Below are 18,271 nucleotides of genomic sequence, written 5' to 3'. Positions count from 1 at the left end.
ACTTGCATCTTAACCCAAATATAAACATTATTTAAGTAAGACTTTAGTTCATAAATTGCATAAATAGCACTTCAGCTTTTCTTAAAATAAACCCTTCTAGGCTTTCTGTTTTGCATTTCTGCATTCATTGAAAATATCACCTTCCTGCTTTTACAGCATGTCCTTTAAAATGCAAGAACTGTGGGATCCTGAATGCTAAGAACTGCACGTGCACCTGTGCTGAAGGATGGGACTACGCAGACTGTTCAGGTGGGCATTAACTCACAACAAAATTCACACCTTAAAAAAAAAAAAGTATGCTTGCTGACCGAGGGACTCAGGTGGTAAACGCCGCCCTCTGTCACGCAGAAAATCCCCAGTGCCATCCCCAAGTGAGGTCTTCCACTCCCTGGGGCAGCTGCATCTTGGGGATGCCGTGTTCATGGTTCCCCCGCCCCCAGGCAATGGAGTCATGGTCGTTGCCTAAGGGCGACCCCTGGTGGTGGGATTTGAGGTCTATGATGGAAGGAGCCCTGGTGCACGGCCTCTGGCTCAGGACTGTCACAGCAACGAGTGGCCTAGACGTAATTTGGGAGGGGAAGAATCCCCAGGTAATTGCAAATAAGGCCCATGGTGCTAGGTCTGAGCCCTTGTTCTGACTGACTTGGAAGTATAGCAGAGCAGGAAGAAGCTGCTGGGTAAAAACAAAAGATTTATTCACTCCCTTTTGTCAGAGGAATGAAGGGGATATTAATGGCCCGTGGAAAAAAAACAATAAAAATATATTTTATTAAGGTTTGCAAGAATATGATTAAGCTCTAAATAAATAAGCAAGATAGTCTCTGTTTAATTAAAAAACAGTACCCTTAGATAATTTAAGCATGCAAGAATAATTATATTATGTCACATTTTATGCTCTGTAAGATGTGAGTTAATAAGTGCTGTGTGATTTACAGAGGCTTGTGAGAACTCCAACAGGACGTTCTGTACTAGGATGCACCAAGCTAACTGTGCCCTGATACAGCCGGAATGGTGCAGAGCTAAATGTGGACACTGCAGTAAGTAGAATTCTCACGGATTCTAACTTTTTAAAGTAAGTTTATAGCTGTGTGAAAAAATACTACGCTAAATGGTATCCGAATCTTTTAATAAGAAACATGGTGAGGGACTGGGCTTCCTGCAGCCCAACCTCTATCTGTTTTTTTTGTCTCCAAATGCATTTTTGGTTAGCGTTAAAATTTAGGTAGCATCATGAATCTGATGTACTAAATTGCAAACTTTTTTTCCCCCCACAAAATGGATTACTGCAGAGCGCACGTTGAAAAACCTCCCACACACAGAAAAATGCAAAAGCGTGGGCGTTATGTATGATATTTTTCACGAAAACCTCCGAGAAAAAAGTTTTGCAAAAGTGGCCTTTGCAGTAGTAAACTTTTACACGTAGTCTGCTATTCATGAAGGTTTATTGAGATTTCCCAGTAATAAGCTACTATGATTTTGCAAAAATGGGCACACAAAAATGCTTCATAGGCCTGCTTTTGCAAAAAAAAAAAAAAACCCAAAACCAAACCCACCTCTTGAGGTGTAGTTATTTTTTGCAGTTAGCTTGGGGGAGCCCAACATCGTGGAAACTGTTGCATATGCTCTGAGAGATTTTAAAGGGGATGCATGGCCCATTGCTCCTCCTCCTTGTCCACTCATTTCCTGGTGTTGCTACTAGCCCTGCCAGCCCCTTATGGGCCAAAAAAGTAAAAAGGACACGTGGCTTGATAAGCCTACCCCTATCCCTTCCACCCCTTTCCAAGCCCATCTCAAGATTTCCCATTGCTGGAGGCGTTCTTCTGGGGGCAAGGGTGATGCTCACTCCCTTCTGCCCCATCGGTGCCATTTTCCAAAATGGCACTAGCTGATGGCTGACTCCATGCACTCCTTTGTTGTAATTAAAATGTCTTTTCTTTCATTTCCCTTTAAGTTTCATGTGCTGACCCCTCATCCTTTTCATTCTGTGGAAAGTGGGTCCTTTGGTACTTGATTGAAGCCTGCTAGATGTTTGAACGTTTGTATTAGTAGAGGGAGAATGTGCTAGAGAGACTTATGCTGCAGAGTACTATTTGTTTTTAATATATACTGTATACCCATTCCTTCCATCTGATGCTTTTCAGCTGCTGAGCTGGTTCCTCTCACCCTCTGTCTTGGTGCAGAATTCTTGGTTGCTGCAGAACACTGGATTCTTTGCAAGAATTATCCAGAGATGTTGTACATGAGATACTGAGGCCATGTAGGCCCCTTCTCCAGGCAGGACCATCTGATATGTCACATCTGAGGAAGGGACCTGCGTGGTCCTGAAAGCTTATGCACATAATTTTTAAATAAATCTTAGGCTGATCTACAATCTGCAAAGAATCTACTCTTTATATAGGGAATCTCTACAACATTGATAATGTTGCATAAAGTGCTTTTAGAAAAAATAAGATATAAATAGATAAATACATTGAATTGCTGCAAAATTGCTTTTTTTTTTTTAGAAGGTTTGATCATATTATATAATCATGTCAGCTTATCCTAGAAATACTTCAAGGACAAGAAAATGCTGTGGCGAAAAACAGTGTCACAATAAAGGGTACTTAAAAACGGACAGCTGTGAATGTATATGCCAAGATGTCTTCCAAGACGAATCCTGTGGTACGTATTTAAGTTGACTTAGAAAATAGCCACTGCTATTACTAGCAACGGTAACATGGAATAGACTTAGTTTTTGGGTACTTGCCAGGTTCTTATGGCCTGGATTGGCCACTGTTGGAAACAGGATGCTGGGCTTGATGGACCCTTGGTCTGACCCAGTATGGCATGTTCTTATGTACAATGAATCCTGTAGCAAACGTATCAGTGTGCACATTCTGTCTAAACGGGTCACTGCATTGCACATTTATATCTCAAATAAGTCCATGTTTCAGACTGAAATTTTTATTGAATAATTTTATCCAGCCAGGATTGTAGGAATACATGAGATAAGACATACTCTTTTATTTGCAGAATTTATAGTCCGCCAATTCGCAAATTTCAGCAGATTACAAAACCACATACCTAAAATAGTAAAAGGTTCAACAGTAACTACACCAAAACACAACAGTTACATAGAATACAGGATACGTGGTGATTAAACAACCATACATACAAGCAGCCTTAGTAATTCTAGTAAAACAGTGTGCAGCATCAATCAGAGAAAGCACAGGAGAAAAGCTGCATTTTTTAACAACTTTCTAAACTGGAGAAGGTCATTTTCTGCTCTGATCTTATCCGGTAACTTGTTCCATAGACTTGGACTCGCCATGCTAAAAATACGATCTCAAAACTCAGCCAAATAACTATAGGGCCAATCCTGTATCGTGCGGTAGGAAGAGCTGCGTTAGTGCCTACGGCACCCGCGGTTACCGCCCGCACAGAGCAGCTCACCTACCGCGCGATCCTGAAGCCTAATTATATGTAAATGTAAGCCGCGTCCGAAAAGCCTTAGTCCCGCGCAACCCAGGATACTGGATAGAGCGCCTATACAGGATCCTGGGTGCGCGGGCCTAAGGCTTCACGCCACGCTGGTATCTGTCATTTCAAATGTCATTTGAAATGACAGATACCAGGAAGCAACGGCGGCGACAGCGCAGAAGCAACGGCGAAAGGACTTTTCAGTGTCCCCCCTCCTCTCGGAGCAGGGCGCGAAAAGCTGCCTTGCTCCGGGAGGAAGGGGGACACTGACAGCGACGAAGCTTTCCCCCAGCCCGGACACCGGCGAAGCCAGAAGACAGCGGCGGCGAAACGACTGTCAGTGTCCCCCCTCCTCTCGGAGCAGGGCGCGAAAAGCTGCCTTGCTCCGGGAGGAAGGGGGACACTGACAGCGACGAAGCTTTCCCCCAGCCCGGACACCGGCGAAGCCAGAAGACAGCGGCGGAGAAACGGCGAAACGACTGTCAGTGTCCCCCCTCCTCTCGGAGCAGGGCGCGAAAAGCCGCCTTGCTCCGGGAGGAGGGGGGACACTGACAGCGGCAAAACTTTCCCCCAGCCCGGACACCGGCAAAACTTACAATTTTGCAGCCATGAGCCACGAGCAGGAACGCGAAGATCTGGCTCCGATAGCTCCTCCCGACAAGATGGCCGCCTGCACGGGGAAAGAGTACAATTGGCCGCTCAAGACGTGATGTCGTGACGTCACGTCTTCAGCGGCCAATTGCACGCTTTCCCCGTGCAGGCGGCCATCTTGTCGGGAGGAGCTAAGGCAGGCCAGATCGTGTTCGTGCTCGTGGCTGCAAAAAAGTTTTTTGCCGGTGTCCGGGCTGGGGGAAAGTTTTGCCGCTGTCAGTGTCCCCCCTCCTCCCGGAGCAAGGCGGCTTTTCCGCCCTGCTCCGAGAGGAGGGGGGACATTGACAGTCGTTTCGCCGTTTCTCCATCGCTGCTTGTGCGCTGTCAGTGTCCCCCCTCCTCCCGGAGCAAGGTGGCTTTTCGCGCCCTGCTCCGAGAGGAGGGGGGACACTGACAGTCGGTTCGCCGTTTCTCCGCCGCTATCTTCTGGCTTCGCCGGTGTCCGGGCTGGGGGAAAGCTTCGCCGCTGTCAGTGTCCCCCCTCCTCCCGGAGCAAGGCGGCTTTTCGCGCCCTGCTCCGGGAGGGGGGAGAAGAGACAAGCGGCGAAACAACTTACTTGCACGGGGGAAAGCGGTCTCCGTGGCAGCCCCAGTCCTCTCCCCTCCTCCCGAAGCCAAAAAAAAAAAAAAAGCTTTTTTTTTGGCTTCGGGAGCAGGGGAGAGGACTGGGGCTGCCACGGAGACCGGCACCCATGATCGCGGCCGGGGCAGGTGAGCGGGGGCTGGGGGAAAGCTTGCCACCTACCCTGACCCCTGCCTCTACCGCCTGGGTCAGGGTAGGCGGTAAGTTTGCAGGTTAAACGCGCGACAAAGCGGCAGGGAAAGGTAGCGTTAGTCGGGGCGCGGGTTACGGGATGCTAGGGGAATAGCTAATTCGCTCGTTTGCATGCAATATCGCGCTAATTCGCTCGTTTGCATGCAATATACATGCCGCGGGCGGAAGGGGTTACCCGGGGAATTTAGGACGCGGTAGGAGTAGGTTAAAGGGGATTCGGGATCGCAGGAAGGGCTAACGCGGCCGGAACGTGAGTTAAAAGCGGCTTAGGAGCAGGGTAAATGCAGCCGCACTTTACAGGATTGGCCCGTATGCTTGAGTGAAGGAATTTCTAGCAGGTTTTAGAAAGAAATCAGGAAAGCAAAAGGTCAAGCAGAAGAAAGGATTGACAAAGAGATAAATTGAGGTGACAAAACATTTTTCAGATATATAAGAGAAAAAAGTAAGACCAGAAGTGGTATAGTGAAATTGAAAGGTGATAAGGAGCAAAGTGTAGAGAAAGACAAAGAAATGGCAGAAATATTAAACAAATACTTCAGTTCTGTGTTCACTAAAGAAGACCCTGGAGAAGGACCATTGCTGTTTGACAAGACCGTAGATGGAAATGGGGTAGACGAAACTATTTACGGAAGAGAATGTATGGGAAGAGCTAGGAAATCTGAAAGTAGACAAGGTCATGGAGAAGGATGAGGTACATTCCAGGATACTACAGGAGCTCAGAGAAAGCCTGGCGGGTCCGCCAAGACCTGTTCAATAGATCCCTGGAAACAGGAGTGGTGCCGCAAGATTGGAGAAGAGCGATTGTGGTCCTGTTTCACAAGAGTGGTAGCAGAGAGGAGGATGGAAACTACAGGCTGGTTAACCTCATCTCCGTAGTGGGAAAATTAATGGAGACTCTGCTGACAGAAAGAATAATGAACTATCTACAATCCAGTAAGTTGCTGGATCCAAGGCAGCATGGATTCACCATGGGAAAGTCCTAATTGATTTTTTTGTTTGGGTGACTAGAGAATTGGATTGAGGAAGAGTGCGCAATGTGATTTACTTGGATTTCAGCAAAGCTTTTCATACTGTTCAGCATAAGAGACTTGTGAATAAAATGAGAAGCTTGGGAGTCGACGCCAAGGTGGTCAAGTGGATTACAAACTGGTTGACTGACAGGAGACAGCAGATAATGGTAAATGAAACCTACTCTGAAGAGAAAACGGTGTTAAGTGGAGTGCCACAATGATCAGAATTGGGACAGGCTCTGTTCAATATCTTTGTGAGTGGCATTGCGGAAGGGATACAAGGTAAAGTTTGTCTGTTTGCGGATGATACTAAGATCTGCAACAGAGTGGACATGCTTGAAGGAGTAGAGAGAATGAAAAGTGATTTATAAAAGCTTGAAGAGGGGTCAAAGATTTGGCATCTGGGATTCAATGCCAAGAAGCACAGAGTCATGCATCTGGGGGGTGATAATACAAAAGAGCTGTATGTGTTGGAGGTTGAAAGAATGATGTGCACGGACCAAGAAAGGGATCATGGGGTGATAGTGGCTGGGGATCTGAAAGTGGCAAAACAATGTAACAGGGCGATAGTAAAGCCAGAATGCTGGGCTGCATAGAGAGGAATAACCAGTAAGAAAAAGGAGGTGATAATCTCCTTATACAGGTCCTTCATGAGGCTTCACTGAAGTACTGTGTTCTGTTCTGGAGCCTGTATCTCAGAAAAGATAGAGGCAGGATGGAGGCGGTTCAGAGATGGGCGACCAAAATGGTGCGGGGTCAGTATCAAAAGACCTATGAGGAGAGGCTGAAGGATCACCGCAGTTCTGGTCACCGCATCTCAAAAAGGATATAGTTGCACTGGAGAAATTGCAGAGAAGGGCGACTAAAATGATAAGTAGAATGGAACGGCTGCCCTATGAGGAAAGGCTAAATAAGTTAGGGCTGTTCAGTTTGGAGAAGAGACGACTGAGGGGGGATATGATAGAGGTCTACAAAATCATGAAAGAACTTGAACAAGTTAATGTAAATTGGTTATTTACTCTCTCCGATAATTGAAGAACCAGGGGGCACTCCATGAAGTTAGCAAGTAGCTCATTTAAAACAAATTGAAGAAAATTCTTTTTCACTCAGCACATAGTTAAGCTCTGGAATTCATTGCCAGTGAATGTGGTTACAGCAGTTAGTGTAACTGGATTTAAAAAAGGTTTAGATAAGTTCCTAGAGGATAAATCCATAAACTGCTATGACAGTAATTAATAAGCAATAGTAGCTTGAGATTTATTTAAAGTTTGGGTACTTGCCAGGTATGACTTGTAACTTGGATTGGTCACTGTTGGAAACAGGATGCTGGGCTTGATGGACACTTGGTCTGATCCAGTATGGCATATCTTATGTTATGATTTAACATAGAAATGACAGCAGAAGACGACCAAATGGCCCATCTAGTCTGCCCAGCAAGCTTTCACACTTATTTTTCTCATATTTATCTGTTACTCTTTTTGGTTCCAATTTCCTTCCCCCTGCCATTGATGCAGAGAGCAGTGCTAGAGCCGCATCAAAGTAAAGTATCTAACTTAATTGGTTAGGGGTAGTAACTGCCCCAATAAGCAAGCTACTCCCACTCTTATTTGTTTACCCAGCCTGTGCAATTCAGCCCTTGTTGGTTGTTGTCTGAATATAAATCCTCTTTTCTTCATTCCCCCTGCCGTTGAAGCAGTGAGCTGCGCTGGACATGTATTCCAAGTGAAGTATCAGGCTTATTTGGTTTGGGGTAGTAACCGCTGCAACAAGCAAGCTACTCCCCCGCTTATTTGTGAATGCAAATCCTTTTTTCCACATTTTCTCTTGCCGTTGAAGCATAGAGCAATGTTGGAGTCGCATTAACCGTGTGTGTGTTTATTGAGTAATGGTATTAATCACCAGGTAGTAGCCGTCATTCCCGCAAGCCAACCCCATGCCTCTTCTCCTCATTCACATCCTCTAGATTTTATGGATCCACAATGTTTATCCCACGCCCCTTTGAAATGCTTCACAGTTTTGGTGTTCACCACTTCCTCCGGAAGGGTGTTCTAGGCGTCTATCACCCTCTCCGTGAAGAAATACTTCCTGACATTGGTTCTGAGTCTTCCTCCCTGGAGTTTTAAATCATGACCCCTGGTTCTGCTGATTTTTTTCTGATGGAAAAGGTTTGTTGTTGACTTTGGATCATTAAAACCTTTCAAGTATCTGAAAGTCTGTATCATATCACCCCTGCTCCTCCTTTCCTCCAGGGTATACATATTTAGGTTCTTCAATCTCTCCTCATAAGTCATTCACTGAAGACCATCCACCTTTTTGGTCGCCCTTCTCTGGACCGCCTCCATCCTGTCTCTGTCCCCTCGGAGATACGGTCTCCAGAACTGAGCACAGTATTCCAGGTGAGGCCTCACCAAGGACCTGTTTAAGAGGATAATCACTTCCCTTTTCTTACTGATATTCCTCTCTCTATGCAGCCCAGCATTCTTCTGGCTTTAGCTATCGCCTTGTCACATTGTTCGCCGACTTCAGATCGTTAGACACTATCACCCCAAGGTCTCTCTCCTGCTCTGTGCACATCAGCCCTTCATCCCCCATCGAATACATTTCCTTCGGATTTCCACACCCCATATGCATGACTCTGCATGTCTTGGCATTGAATCTCAGCTGCCATATCTTCGACTAGTCTTCCAGCTTCCTTAAATCCCGTCTCATTCTCTCCACTCCTTCCAGCGTGTCCACTCTGTTGCAGATCTTAGTATCATCCGCAAAAAGACAAACCTTACCTTCTATCCCTTCTGCGATGTCGCTCACAAAGATATTGAACAAGACCGGTCCCAACACCGAGCCTTGTGGCACTCCGCTCACAACTGCTCTCTCTTCAGAGTAAGTTCCATTTACCATCACACATTGTCTTCTGTCCTTCAACCAGTTTGCAATCCAGGCCACCATCTTGGCACCCACTCCTAAGCTTCTCATTTTATTCACAAGCCTCCTGTGCGGGACCGTATCAAAAGCATTGCTAAAATCCAAGTAGATGACATCGAGTGCTCTTCCTCAGTCCAATTCCTTAGTCATCCAATCAAAAAAGTCGATCATATTCGTCTGACAGGACCTTCCCTTGGTGAAACCATGCTGCCTCTGGTTCAGCAATTCTGCTGCTTGTAGCTAGTTCACTATTCTTTCCTTCAGCAGCGATTCCAATACTTTTCCCACCACAGAGGTGAGGCTAACCGGCCTGTAGTTTCCAGCCTCCTCTCTGCTCCCACTTTTGTGTAGAGGGACCACCACCACTCTTCTCCAATCACTTGGCACCGCTCCTGTTTCCAGGGATCTATTGAACAGGTCACGCAGCGGAGCCGCCAGCACATCTCTGAGCTCCCTCAGTATCCTGGGATGAACCTCATCAGGTCCCATGGCTTTGTCTACTTTCAGTTTTCTTAGCTCTTCCCATACATTCTCTTCTGTGAATGGAGTTTCATCTATTCCATTCCCCTCCAGTTTCTTGTTTACTAGCGATGGTTCTTCTCCGGGGTCTTCTTTAGTGAATGTATGTATATCCTGGAAGAGAGGAGGTGTAGGGGAGATATGATACAGTCCTTCAGATACCTGAAAGGTTTTACTAATGCACAAACTTCAAATCTTTCCCACTGGAAGGAAATAAGTAGAACCAGGGGTCATGAAACGAAACTCCAGGGAGGACGAATCAGAACCAATGTCAGGAAGTATTTCTTCAGGAGAAGATGGTGGATGCCTGGAATGCCTTTCCAGAGGAGGTGAAGACAAAAACAGTCAAAGAATTCAAAGTGGCATGGGATTAACATTGTGGATCCCTAAAGGCTAGAGGACAGAAATGAAGAAAAGGGTTCATGGGGGTAACTTGCTGGTGTGGCAGTTACTACCCTTAACCAATAAGCCTTCATATTTTTGATGCAACAGCAACATTGCTCTCTGCTTCAAAGGCAGGGGGAAAAGGGGAATTGGATTCAGATAACAACCAAGGAGGGCCCTGACTTTTACAGTCTGGGGAACTTATAAGCATGGGGGGGGGGGGGGTAACCTGCACGGAGCAGCAATTACTGCCCTTAACAGAAGGCAAGGGATTACTACCCTCAACCAATAAGCCTTGATGCTTTTGACGCAACTACAACATCGCTTTCCGCTTTGACAGCGGTGGGGGGGTGGGGGGTGTAAGAGGAATTGGATTTGGACGACAACCAACACAGTCAGGGGCACTGGTACGGAGACATAAATGAAAAAGCACGGGACCACTTCTGAGGCTAAGTCCATAAGCAAAATACGTCAGCACTGTCTGAATTTTCAAAGAAGGCCCATCACCCAGTAAAAATGTTGCTAGCAGTACTTATTTTATGGGTTATCATAAGGCTTGGGAATAACTGCACGGAGAGGCAGTTGCTACCCTTAAGAGAAACATGGGGGTAATCTGCACGGTGTGGCAGGTATTACTGTAAGAAGCTTCCTGGGCAGACTGGATGGACCACTTGGTCCTTTTATGCCGTGATTACTGTTAGACGCTGAGCGAAGAGGGTGAACAGGGCGATGTCTTGGTAAAAAAAAAAAAGCAATGATGGAAGGCATAAGATCATGCAGGACCTTAAAAAGTAAGGTAAGAATTTTAAACTTAGCCCATCAAATAAATGGTAGCCAATGTGGCTCTGCTAGAATCAGAGAGATATGATCCCTTATTGAAGCAACAGAGATTGAGGCGAGCAGCAGAGTTTTGAATAAAGTGGAGAGATCAGAGTTGTGTATGTGGAAGGCCCAGAAACAATGCACTGCAATAACCCAAGGAGGAAAGGACCAGTGACTGAGTGACCCTACAGAAATCTGAATCTCGGGGAAGACGTTTTAAGGACCGTAACAGACGAAGCTTGAAGTACAAGGATTGGACCAATGCATTAATGACATGCCAGCACACTTCTTAAAGCTTGCGTATTGAGTTCTTATGTTAACAACAGAGCTGGTTCATTGCCTAAAAAGCTACCGATTAGACTAGAACATCCCAAACCTCTCCTGGTGCCTCCACAGCTAGTCAGGTTTTTGGGTTATCCACAATGAATATGCATGAAGGCAATTTGCATATACTCCCAACTGACTGTGGCAGTCACCAGGATGGGTTAGGGAAGCCCTTTATTAGATTGAGACTGTCGGCTATATATAGACACATAGAGCCCTTCTCCCGCTGGCTCAGGGGCATCTCGGAGAGCGCCGGGGGCCACATTCTGATCCTTGCTTCCAGGTTATTTTCCCGACAGGGGAGAAGATAAAGTCTTTCAAGGTCCTTAGCTTTCCTGTGGAGGTTTTCTCCTTCTCATAGTAACAGAAACACATGGCACAGGTTAGCTGCGGTTCAAAAATACTTGATTGCAAAACCGCAAAGGGTACACTTTTGAATAGTGCACATCTATACAGAAATAAAGTTCCAGCAGTAAATCACGGACATGGTCAATAATAAATCTGCACTCCCTGGCAGCAGGTACTCTTCAGAAGGGACCCTCCTGGAAACTTCCCCAGCTGTGCCTGTAAACTGGACGCAGACTCCTTTCCAGAAGGAAACAGGAGCGCCTTCTGATACACCTCCTCTTCCCCATTATCTCTCCATTTGCCTCTCCTCCTTCCACCTTCCTTTCTTCTCCATTGCCTCCTCCATGTTCCTCTCCCACTCTGTTTTCCTCTCCCCTCTGTCATCTCCACTCTCCATGTTCCTCTCTGTCCATTGCTATTAGAACTAAGGGTGCTGCAAGCACTCCCTGAGGATGTAGGCTTCAATTAAATATCGATAAAAAAAAAACAAGTTTCCTTCACCCCCATCACAATTGTTTCATCTCCCCCTTCTCCGCGTTGCTCTGCCCATGCTCTTATCTATTTATTTATCTCTTTGTCTTGGGCTGCAGCATTGGGGCACCAATAAGCCAGCGGCACATGGACAGAGAGTGCCTGCTCCCGGTTTCTATGGCTGCTGCTGCTCTTTCTTACAGCCTGTGCTTCCTTTCTAAGCAGAGCATACACAAAAGAGGATGAGCAGCTGTGAGAACAAGGTGCAAGTGCACTCACACCCTCTGCTGCCAGATTGCTGGTGCCCTGTGGTCCAAGAGGATGATGGAGGAGCAGGTTCAAAGGCTTTTTTTTTTTGCTCTCAGGCCCGGCACGACCAGGTGTGCATATTGTGCATTTGCACGGGGCGGCACACCCGGGGGGGGGGCCAACGGCAGCAGGAGAGGCTGCGGGGCCACCAGCAGAGTTCAACCCGCCAGCGGCTGAAGAAGGCCGCCGCCGGTTGAAAGAGAGGTCAATGTTTTTGTGTGTATGTGTGCACACAACTTCTGCTCCTCCCTCCCTCCAAGCAAGAAGGCCGTTGGGCCATGGTGGAGCTCATCCCACCATGGCCCGATGACAATAGGAGGCCCTGTATGTATGTGTGTGAGCTTGTATGTGTCTGTAAAAGCCTGTGTATGTGCTTGTGTGACAGCATCTGTGAGTGACAGCCTATGTATCTATGTGAGCACGTGTGTGTGTGTGACAGTCTATGTATCTATGTGAGCACGTGTGTGTGTGTGACAATCTATGTATCTATGTGAGCACGTGTGTGTGACATATATCTATGTGAGCACGTGTGTGTGTCTATGTGAGCACGTGTGTGTGTGTGACAGTCTATGTATCTATGTGAGCATGTGTGTGTGTTTATGTATCTATGTGAGCACGTGTGTGTGTGACAGTCTATGTATCTACGTGAGCACGTGTGTGTGTGTGTCTATGTATCTATGTGAGCACATGTGTATGTATGACAGTCTATGTTTCTATGTGAGCACGTGTGTGTCTATGTATCTGTGAGAGCACATATGTGTGTGACAGTCTATGTATCTATGTGAGCACGTGTGTGTGACAATATGTATCTATGTGAGCACGTGTGTGTGTGACAATATGTATCTATGTGAGTACGTGTGTGTGTATGTATCTATGTGAGCACGTGTGTGTGTCTATGTATCTATGTGAGCACATGTGTATCTGACAGTCAGTGTATCTATGTGAGCACGTGTGTGTGTGTCTATGTATCTATGTGAGCATGTGTGTGTGTGTGTGTGTGACAGTCTATGTATCTATGTGAGCACATGCACTCCTCCTCTTGTGGCTGGGAGGCCGCCTGGAGCTCCTCTTAACGGCCTGGAGGCCGCCACCAGTGTTTCCTCAGCCTGGAGCCATCTTTAGCTTCTCTTCGCAGCAGGAGCCACCTCCGAAGCCTCAGGCCTGCTCCTTCCTCTACAGCATGGCTGCTGTCCCTGGTTCTGCCTCCTTAGGTGCGGGGCCGCGCCTCCTCTCTGGATTTAAGGGCCAGTTCCCCTGGCTCCTCCTCAAGATGTCATCCTGGGTGTTCTTCTTCAGCCCTACAAAAGGGCACAGCCTTCAGTTCCTCTTCGCCTTCGCAAGGAGTCAGTCATGGAGTTCCTGGATCCTCCACTCCAGCTCTTCGGTCCAGGAGTTTCTGACGGCCAGCTGCACTTCTTCAAAGCACGCTGGTCTTCGTGGAAATTCCCTTCTCTTCCTCTGTGGTTCCTGATCATCTCATCTTCATTCCATGTTTGGGCTCTCGCTGGATCCTAATTCCTTGTCTTCAGATGTCTTCGTCGTCTGACCCTCCTGATGTCTTCACCTTCAGATCTTCCTGATGTCCTCATCTTCTGATGTCCTGTCCTTCCTGAAGTCCGTCAGACTTTGTTCTGCCTCTTGGAGCCTCCTCACTGCTCTTGCAGGCCGATACAGTAAAGCGCGGCCGTGGTTACTCTGTTTTTAACCCGCTTTGGACGCGTAAGGGGTACCCGCGATTCAGTATCGGCTTTTACACGTCCTTACCGCTTGCCGAAAAGGACGTGTATCCATTTCCGCCTGCCACATGTATATGATATGTTAATGATTGGATTAGCTATTCCCTCCGATACAGTAATGTGCGCCCAAATTATTGCCCTTTTAACCAGCTTATTTACCGCATCTTTAACCTGAATATTTACCGCCTACCCTGTCGCTGGCGTTAGTGTGGTGTTCAGTCAGCTTCGTACCGGACAGCGCCATGGACAACATATATATACTGGCTCTGGCGATATTTTTCATTCGGTTGAGAAGCAGAATGAGAAATGCTCGATTGAGAAATGCTCGAAATGCTCGGCAGATTGGAGAGGCGAACAGGGGAGCCCAGCAGCAAGGAGAACCCATCCGACCAGAGAACCCAGCAGCAAGACCGGAGGAGGTATGTGATATGTTTCGGTTCAACTGTACCATCCATCTCTGGGCGTCTCTGAGGCTCCGGACATGGACGCCTCTACGGACGCCGGAGAGATGGGAGCCGTGCCAGGCTAGGGTTAAATTGTATGTCTCTGAGGCTCTGGACATGGACGCCTCTACGGACACCGGAAAGATGGGCGTCCGCTAGGCGTCCTGAGGCTCTGGGGTCCAGCGGAGACATGGACGCCTCTACGGCAGGCAGCGGGGCATTTCAGTCATGGACGTCCGGAAAAAGACAGGAACGTCCATGAACGGAAGCCGTGACCTGGACCTTCCCGCCTGTATCCGGGCGTCCATGATCGGAGGCCCCGCTGCCTTGAGCGCCCGGCCGGACGTCCAAGATCGCGGCTTCCGTTCATGGACCTTTCCGGCCGGGCGCTCAAGGCAGCGGGGCCTCCGATCATGGATGCCCGGATACGGGCAGGAAGGTCCATGAACGGAAGCTGCGACCTTGGACGTCTGAGGTCGCGGCATCCTTTCATGGACTTTCCCACTGTATCCGGACGTCCATGATCGGAGGCACCACTGCCTTGAGCGCCCAGCCGGACGTCCAAGGTTGCGGCTTGGACGTCCGGCCGGGCGCTCAAGGCAGCGGGGTCTGTAGAAAAGAACCATCCACTTACCTGGTGGAATGACATTTCAAATGACATTTGAAATGACAGGTACCAGCGCACCCTGGATACTGTATAGGTGCTGCATACCGCTCTATACAGTAAAATGGATTGCGAACGCCTACCGCTTCATTGATGCACTTTGGACGCCGCTTGGATTTGCGTCTAATTCAAATACTGAATCAAGCGGCTTGTGAACCAAAATGTGCACGCGGCAAACGAGCGGGCGCCCAGGACTGTCACACTTTTTCTTACGTGTCCTTACTGTATCGGCCTGTTGGTTGGGTGACCTGAGGGTCCGAAGTCCAGATGTCTCAGATGTCTTGTTCTCCAGTTCACTCGACACCACCTGGATGCTCTTGTTTGAGTGTCCTGGGGGTTGAAGTCCAGATGTCCTGACGTTCCAGACTAGGGTGCACTCCATGAAGTTAGCATGTGGCACATTTAAAACTAATCGGAGAAAGTTCTTCTTCACGCAACGCACAATTAAACTCTGGAATTTGTTGCCAGAGGATGTGGTTAGTGCAGTTAGTATAGCTGTGTTTAAAAAAGGATTGGATAAGTTCTTGGAGGAGAAGTCCATTACCTGTTATTAATTAAGTTGACTTAGAAAATAGCCACTGCTATTACTAGCAACGGTAACATGGAATAGACTTAGTTTTTGGGTACTTGCCAGGTTCTTATGGCCTGGATTGGCCACTGTTGGAAACAGGATGCTGGGCTTGATGGACCCTTGGACTGACCCAGTATGGCATATTCTTATGTTCAAGTTGTCTTCGTCTTCAGAATCTTTTTGACGTCCTTGTCTTCAGTCCTTTTCGCTTTCAAGCATTCAGACCCTTTTGGCTTCTACGTCAAGGAGCCTTCAGACTTTGGCTCCCTCATCAGGGTAGCCTTCCTCTTGGATATCCTGGTTCCGTATTTTACTTCCTAGTGGGTCGGCCTCAGTTCAACTTCGGAATGACCTTCGGATGTGTCTTCCACGCTGAGTCTGAAGCCGTCGCTTCTTCAGGTTGGCCTGTGCCGATCACGCCTGGTCCCCGAAGCTCTGTCCAGGATGGATGCTGCTACGAGTCATGGCCGGATACCTTCATACTGAGTTTTAACTCTTCTGTCATCTTTTTCATTCAGCAAGTGTCTTCATCAGTAAGAACATAAGAAAATGCCATACTGGGTCAGACCAAGGGTCCATCAAGCCCAGCATCCTGTTTCCAACTGGCCAATCCAGGCCATAAGAACCTGGCAAGTACCCAAAAACTAAGTCTATTCCATGTTACCATTGCTAATGGCAGTGGCTATTCTCTAAGTGAACTTAATAGCAAGTAATGGACTTCTCCTCCAAGAACTTATCCAAGAACTTATCCTTTTTTAAACACAGTTATACTAACTGCACTAACCACATCCTCTGGCAACAAATTCCAGAGTTTAATTGTGCGTTGAGTAAAAAAGAACTTTCTCCGATTAGTTTTAAATGTGCCCCATGCTAACTTCATGGAGTGCCCCCTAGTCTTTCTACTATCCGAAAGAGTAAATAACCGATTCATATCTACCCGTTCTAGACCTCTCATGATTTTAAACACCTCTATCATATCCCCCCTCAGCCGTCTCTTCTCCAAGCTGAAAAGTCCTAACCTCTTTAGTCTTTCCTCATAGGGGAGTTGTTCCATTCCCCTTTATCATTTTGTAGCCCTTCTCTGTACCTTCTCCATCGCAATTATATCTTTTTTGAGATGTGGCGACCAGAATTGTACACAATATTCAAGATGTGGTCTCACCATGGAGCGATACAGAGGCATTATGACATTTTCCATTTTATTCACCATTCCCTTTCTAATAATTCCCAACATTCTGTTTGCTTTTTTGACATCAGTGTCCCTGATTTTCTTCTCTTCAGTCTTGCCTCATCCTTATCAAATCCTCGTCTGATCCTCGTCTTCAAGTATCGTCTGATTGTCTTCAGTCTTCAAATCTCGTCTTGTTCCAGTTCCATCGTCTGCCGTTGACCTCTGTGCATCCTGGCACATTTCCCGTTCCGATACGGCAGGTCCGAAAGGACTATCAAATGGCCGGAGGGCTATCCCAGAGACCAGCATTGCGTTGTTGGGTCTGTACTGATGTGTCAGGTTCAGCGGAGGTCAGGGTGCCTGGTCTTCTGTCTGTCCGCCTGTGCTGGGATACGTCTCACCTGACTTGGCGCTTCCACGGAGCTCCTCTCTGCGGTCATGTTGTGGTCCAAGAGCACACCACTCTCCCCTGAAAGCGGGATCGCTCCCTAGCGCTCCCTCAACACTTCGGGGACATAGGAGCCTTATATCCTAGCACCCTGGACAGATAACCTGTCACTTTAGACCAGAAGCTCTGTATGATGGAGCAAGATCAAAAAGTGTGAGTCAATGTGCCTTTATCCGCACGACATTGAATACATAAATCCCAGGATGTTATGCCTGCTGTATAGGCTTGGGAAACATATGTACGCTGCATAAATTTATATTGTAATTCTCGGAGACAGATATTACCAGAAATTTCCTTAAGGTGCTGAAAGCAGAACTTCACCACTCATTCTGTGAGATTCCTTTCCTGAGACCAACAACTTACTAGCATTTCAAAACCCAAAGCTGAGCTGTGTTTTCATCACATCATTCATTTAAATAAAATAACCATGCACATATAAGCATCATGCCTTACTATGATGCTTAAAGGTAAATAATAGCAATTAAAGCCTGCTGAAATAGCCAAGATTTAATCGTTTTCCTAAAAACGATATAAGCTGTTGTTAACCGCGCTTGTGGAGGGATTTGGTTCCATAAATGTTGCCCAGTGATTGAAATGGCTCTAGGTCATGTCAAGGTAAATCTCAACTCCACTGAAGCAGGGGTCACAAGAAAGTATTCTCTACTAGATGTTAGAGGCTAGTGTCCATAAGAAGAAATAAGGCTGTCTGATTGGTAGGTGGATTTATAATGACGATAATAATCACGATGTACCTCGTGCTTGATCGCAGGATTGTTAATTACAGATTTGTGGAGGTTAGACTTGTGCCTTTTGATTGCTGCGTTCTGATCAGCCCCTAGCTCAGGTAACATTTTCTTCTTTGTTTTCTCTCTTAGATCTGGCAGATGGACACAAGCTCATGGCAAACCCAATTTTGATACTTCCGGTGGTATCTTTAGTAATGGCTTCTTCAAGCCATTCATTCAAGCATTAACTCCTCTATGCTGGATACATTTAACTATTTGCTTGTTTTATTTTGAATTTTTTTCCATGTTTGAATTCCATCATAATATTTTTTGTTTTCTTTTTTTAAATAAAAAGTATTCCATCTTCTCTTATGATCTCTCACTTACAAGGACCTGGTACAGTCATTATTAATACCTGCAGTAGCATGCTTTTCTACATATTTTGATTCATAATGGTGTGAATGGCCAACAAAGAGTTTTCATGAACTTTAGGCGAAATAAAAGGGAGGATATGGAAGT

The 18,271-nt window shown here is 46.7% G+C and overlaps 1 protein-coding gene across 1 annotated transcript in view; it reads left to right on the top strand.

Annotated features, from left to right (window-relative positions):
* The window catches only part of WDR88 (WD repeat domain 88), a 154,967-nt gene extending 136,696 nt beyond the window's left edge, over positions 1–18,271 (top strand). Inside the window, exons 16-19 of the mRNA XM_029610667.1 lie at positions 157–249; positions 936–1,037; positions 2,536–2,661; positions 17,903–18,271. Of these exons, the coding sequence (XP_029466527.1) occupies positions 157–249; positions 936–1,037; positions 2,536–2,661; positions 17,903–18,000 (419 nt within the window). The 3' untranslated portion in view covers positions 18,001–18,271. The remainder of the gene's footprint in view (positions 1–156; positions 250–935; positions 1,038–2,535; positions 2,662–17,902) is intronic.

Source organism: Rhinatrema bivittatum, chromosome 7, assembly GCF_901001135.1.
Source record: "Rhinatrema bivittatum chromosome 7, aRhiBiv1.1, whole genome shotgun sequence".
NCBI lineage: Eukaryota > Metazoa > Chordata > Amphibia > Gymnophiona > Rhinatrematidae > Rhinatrema > Rhinatrema bivittatum.
This window is presented reverse-complemented; position numbering and strand designations above follow the sequence as displayed.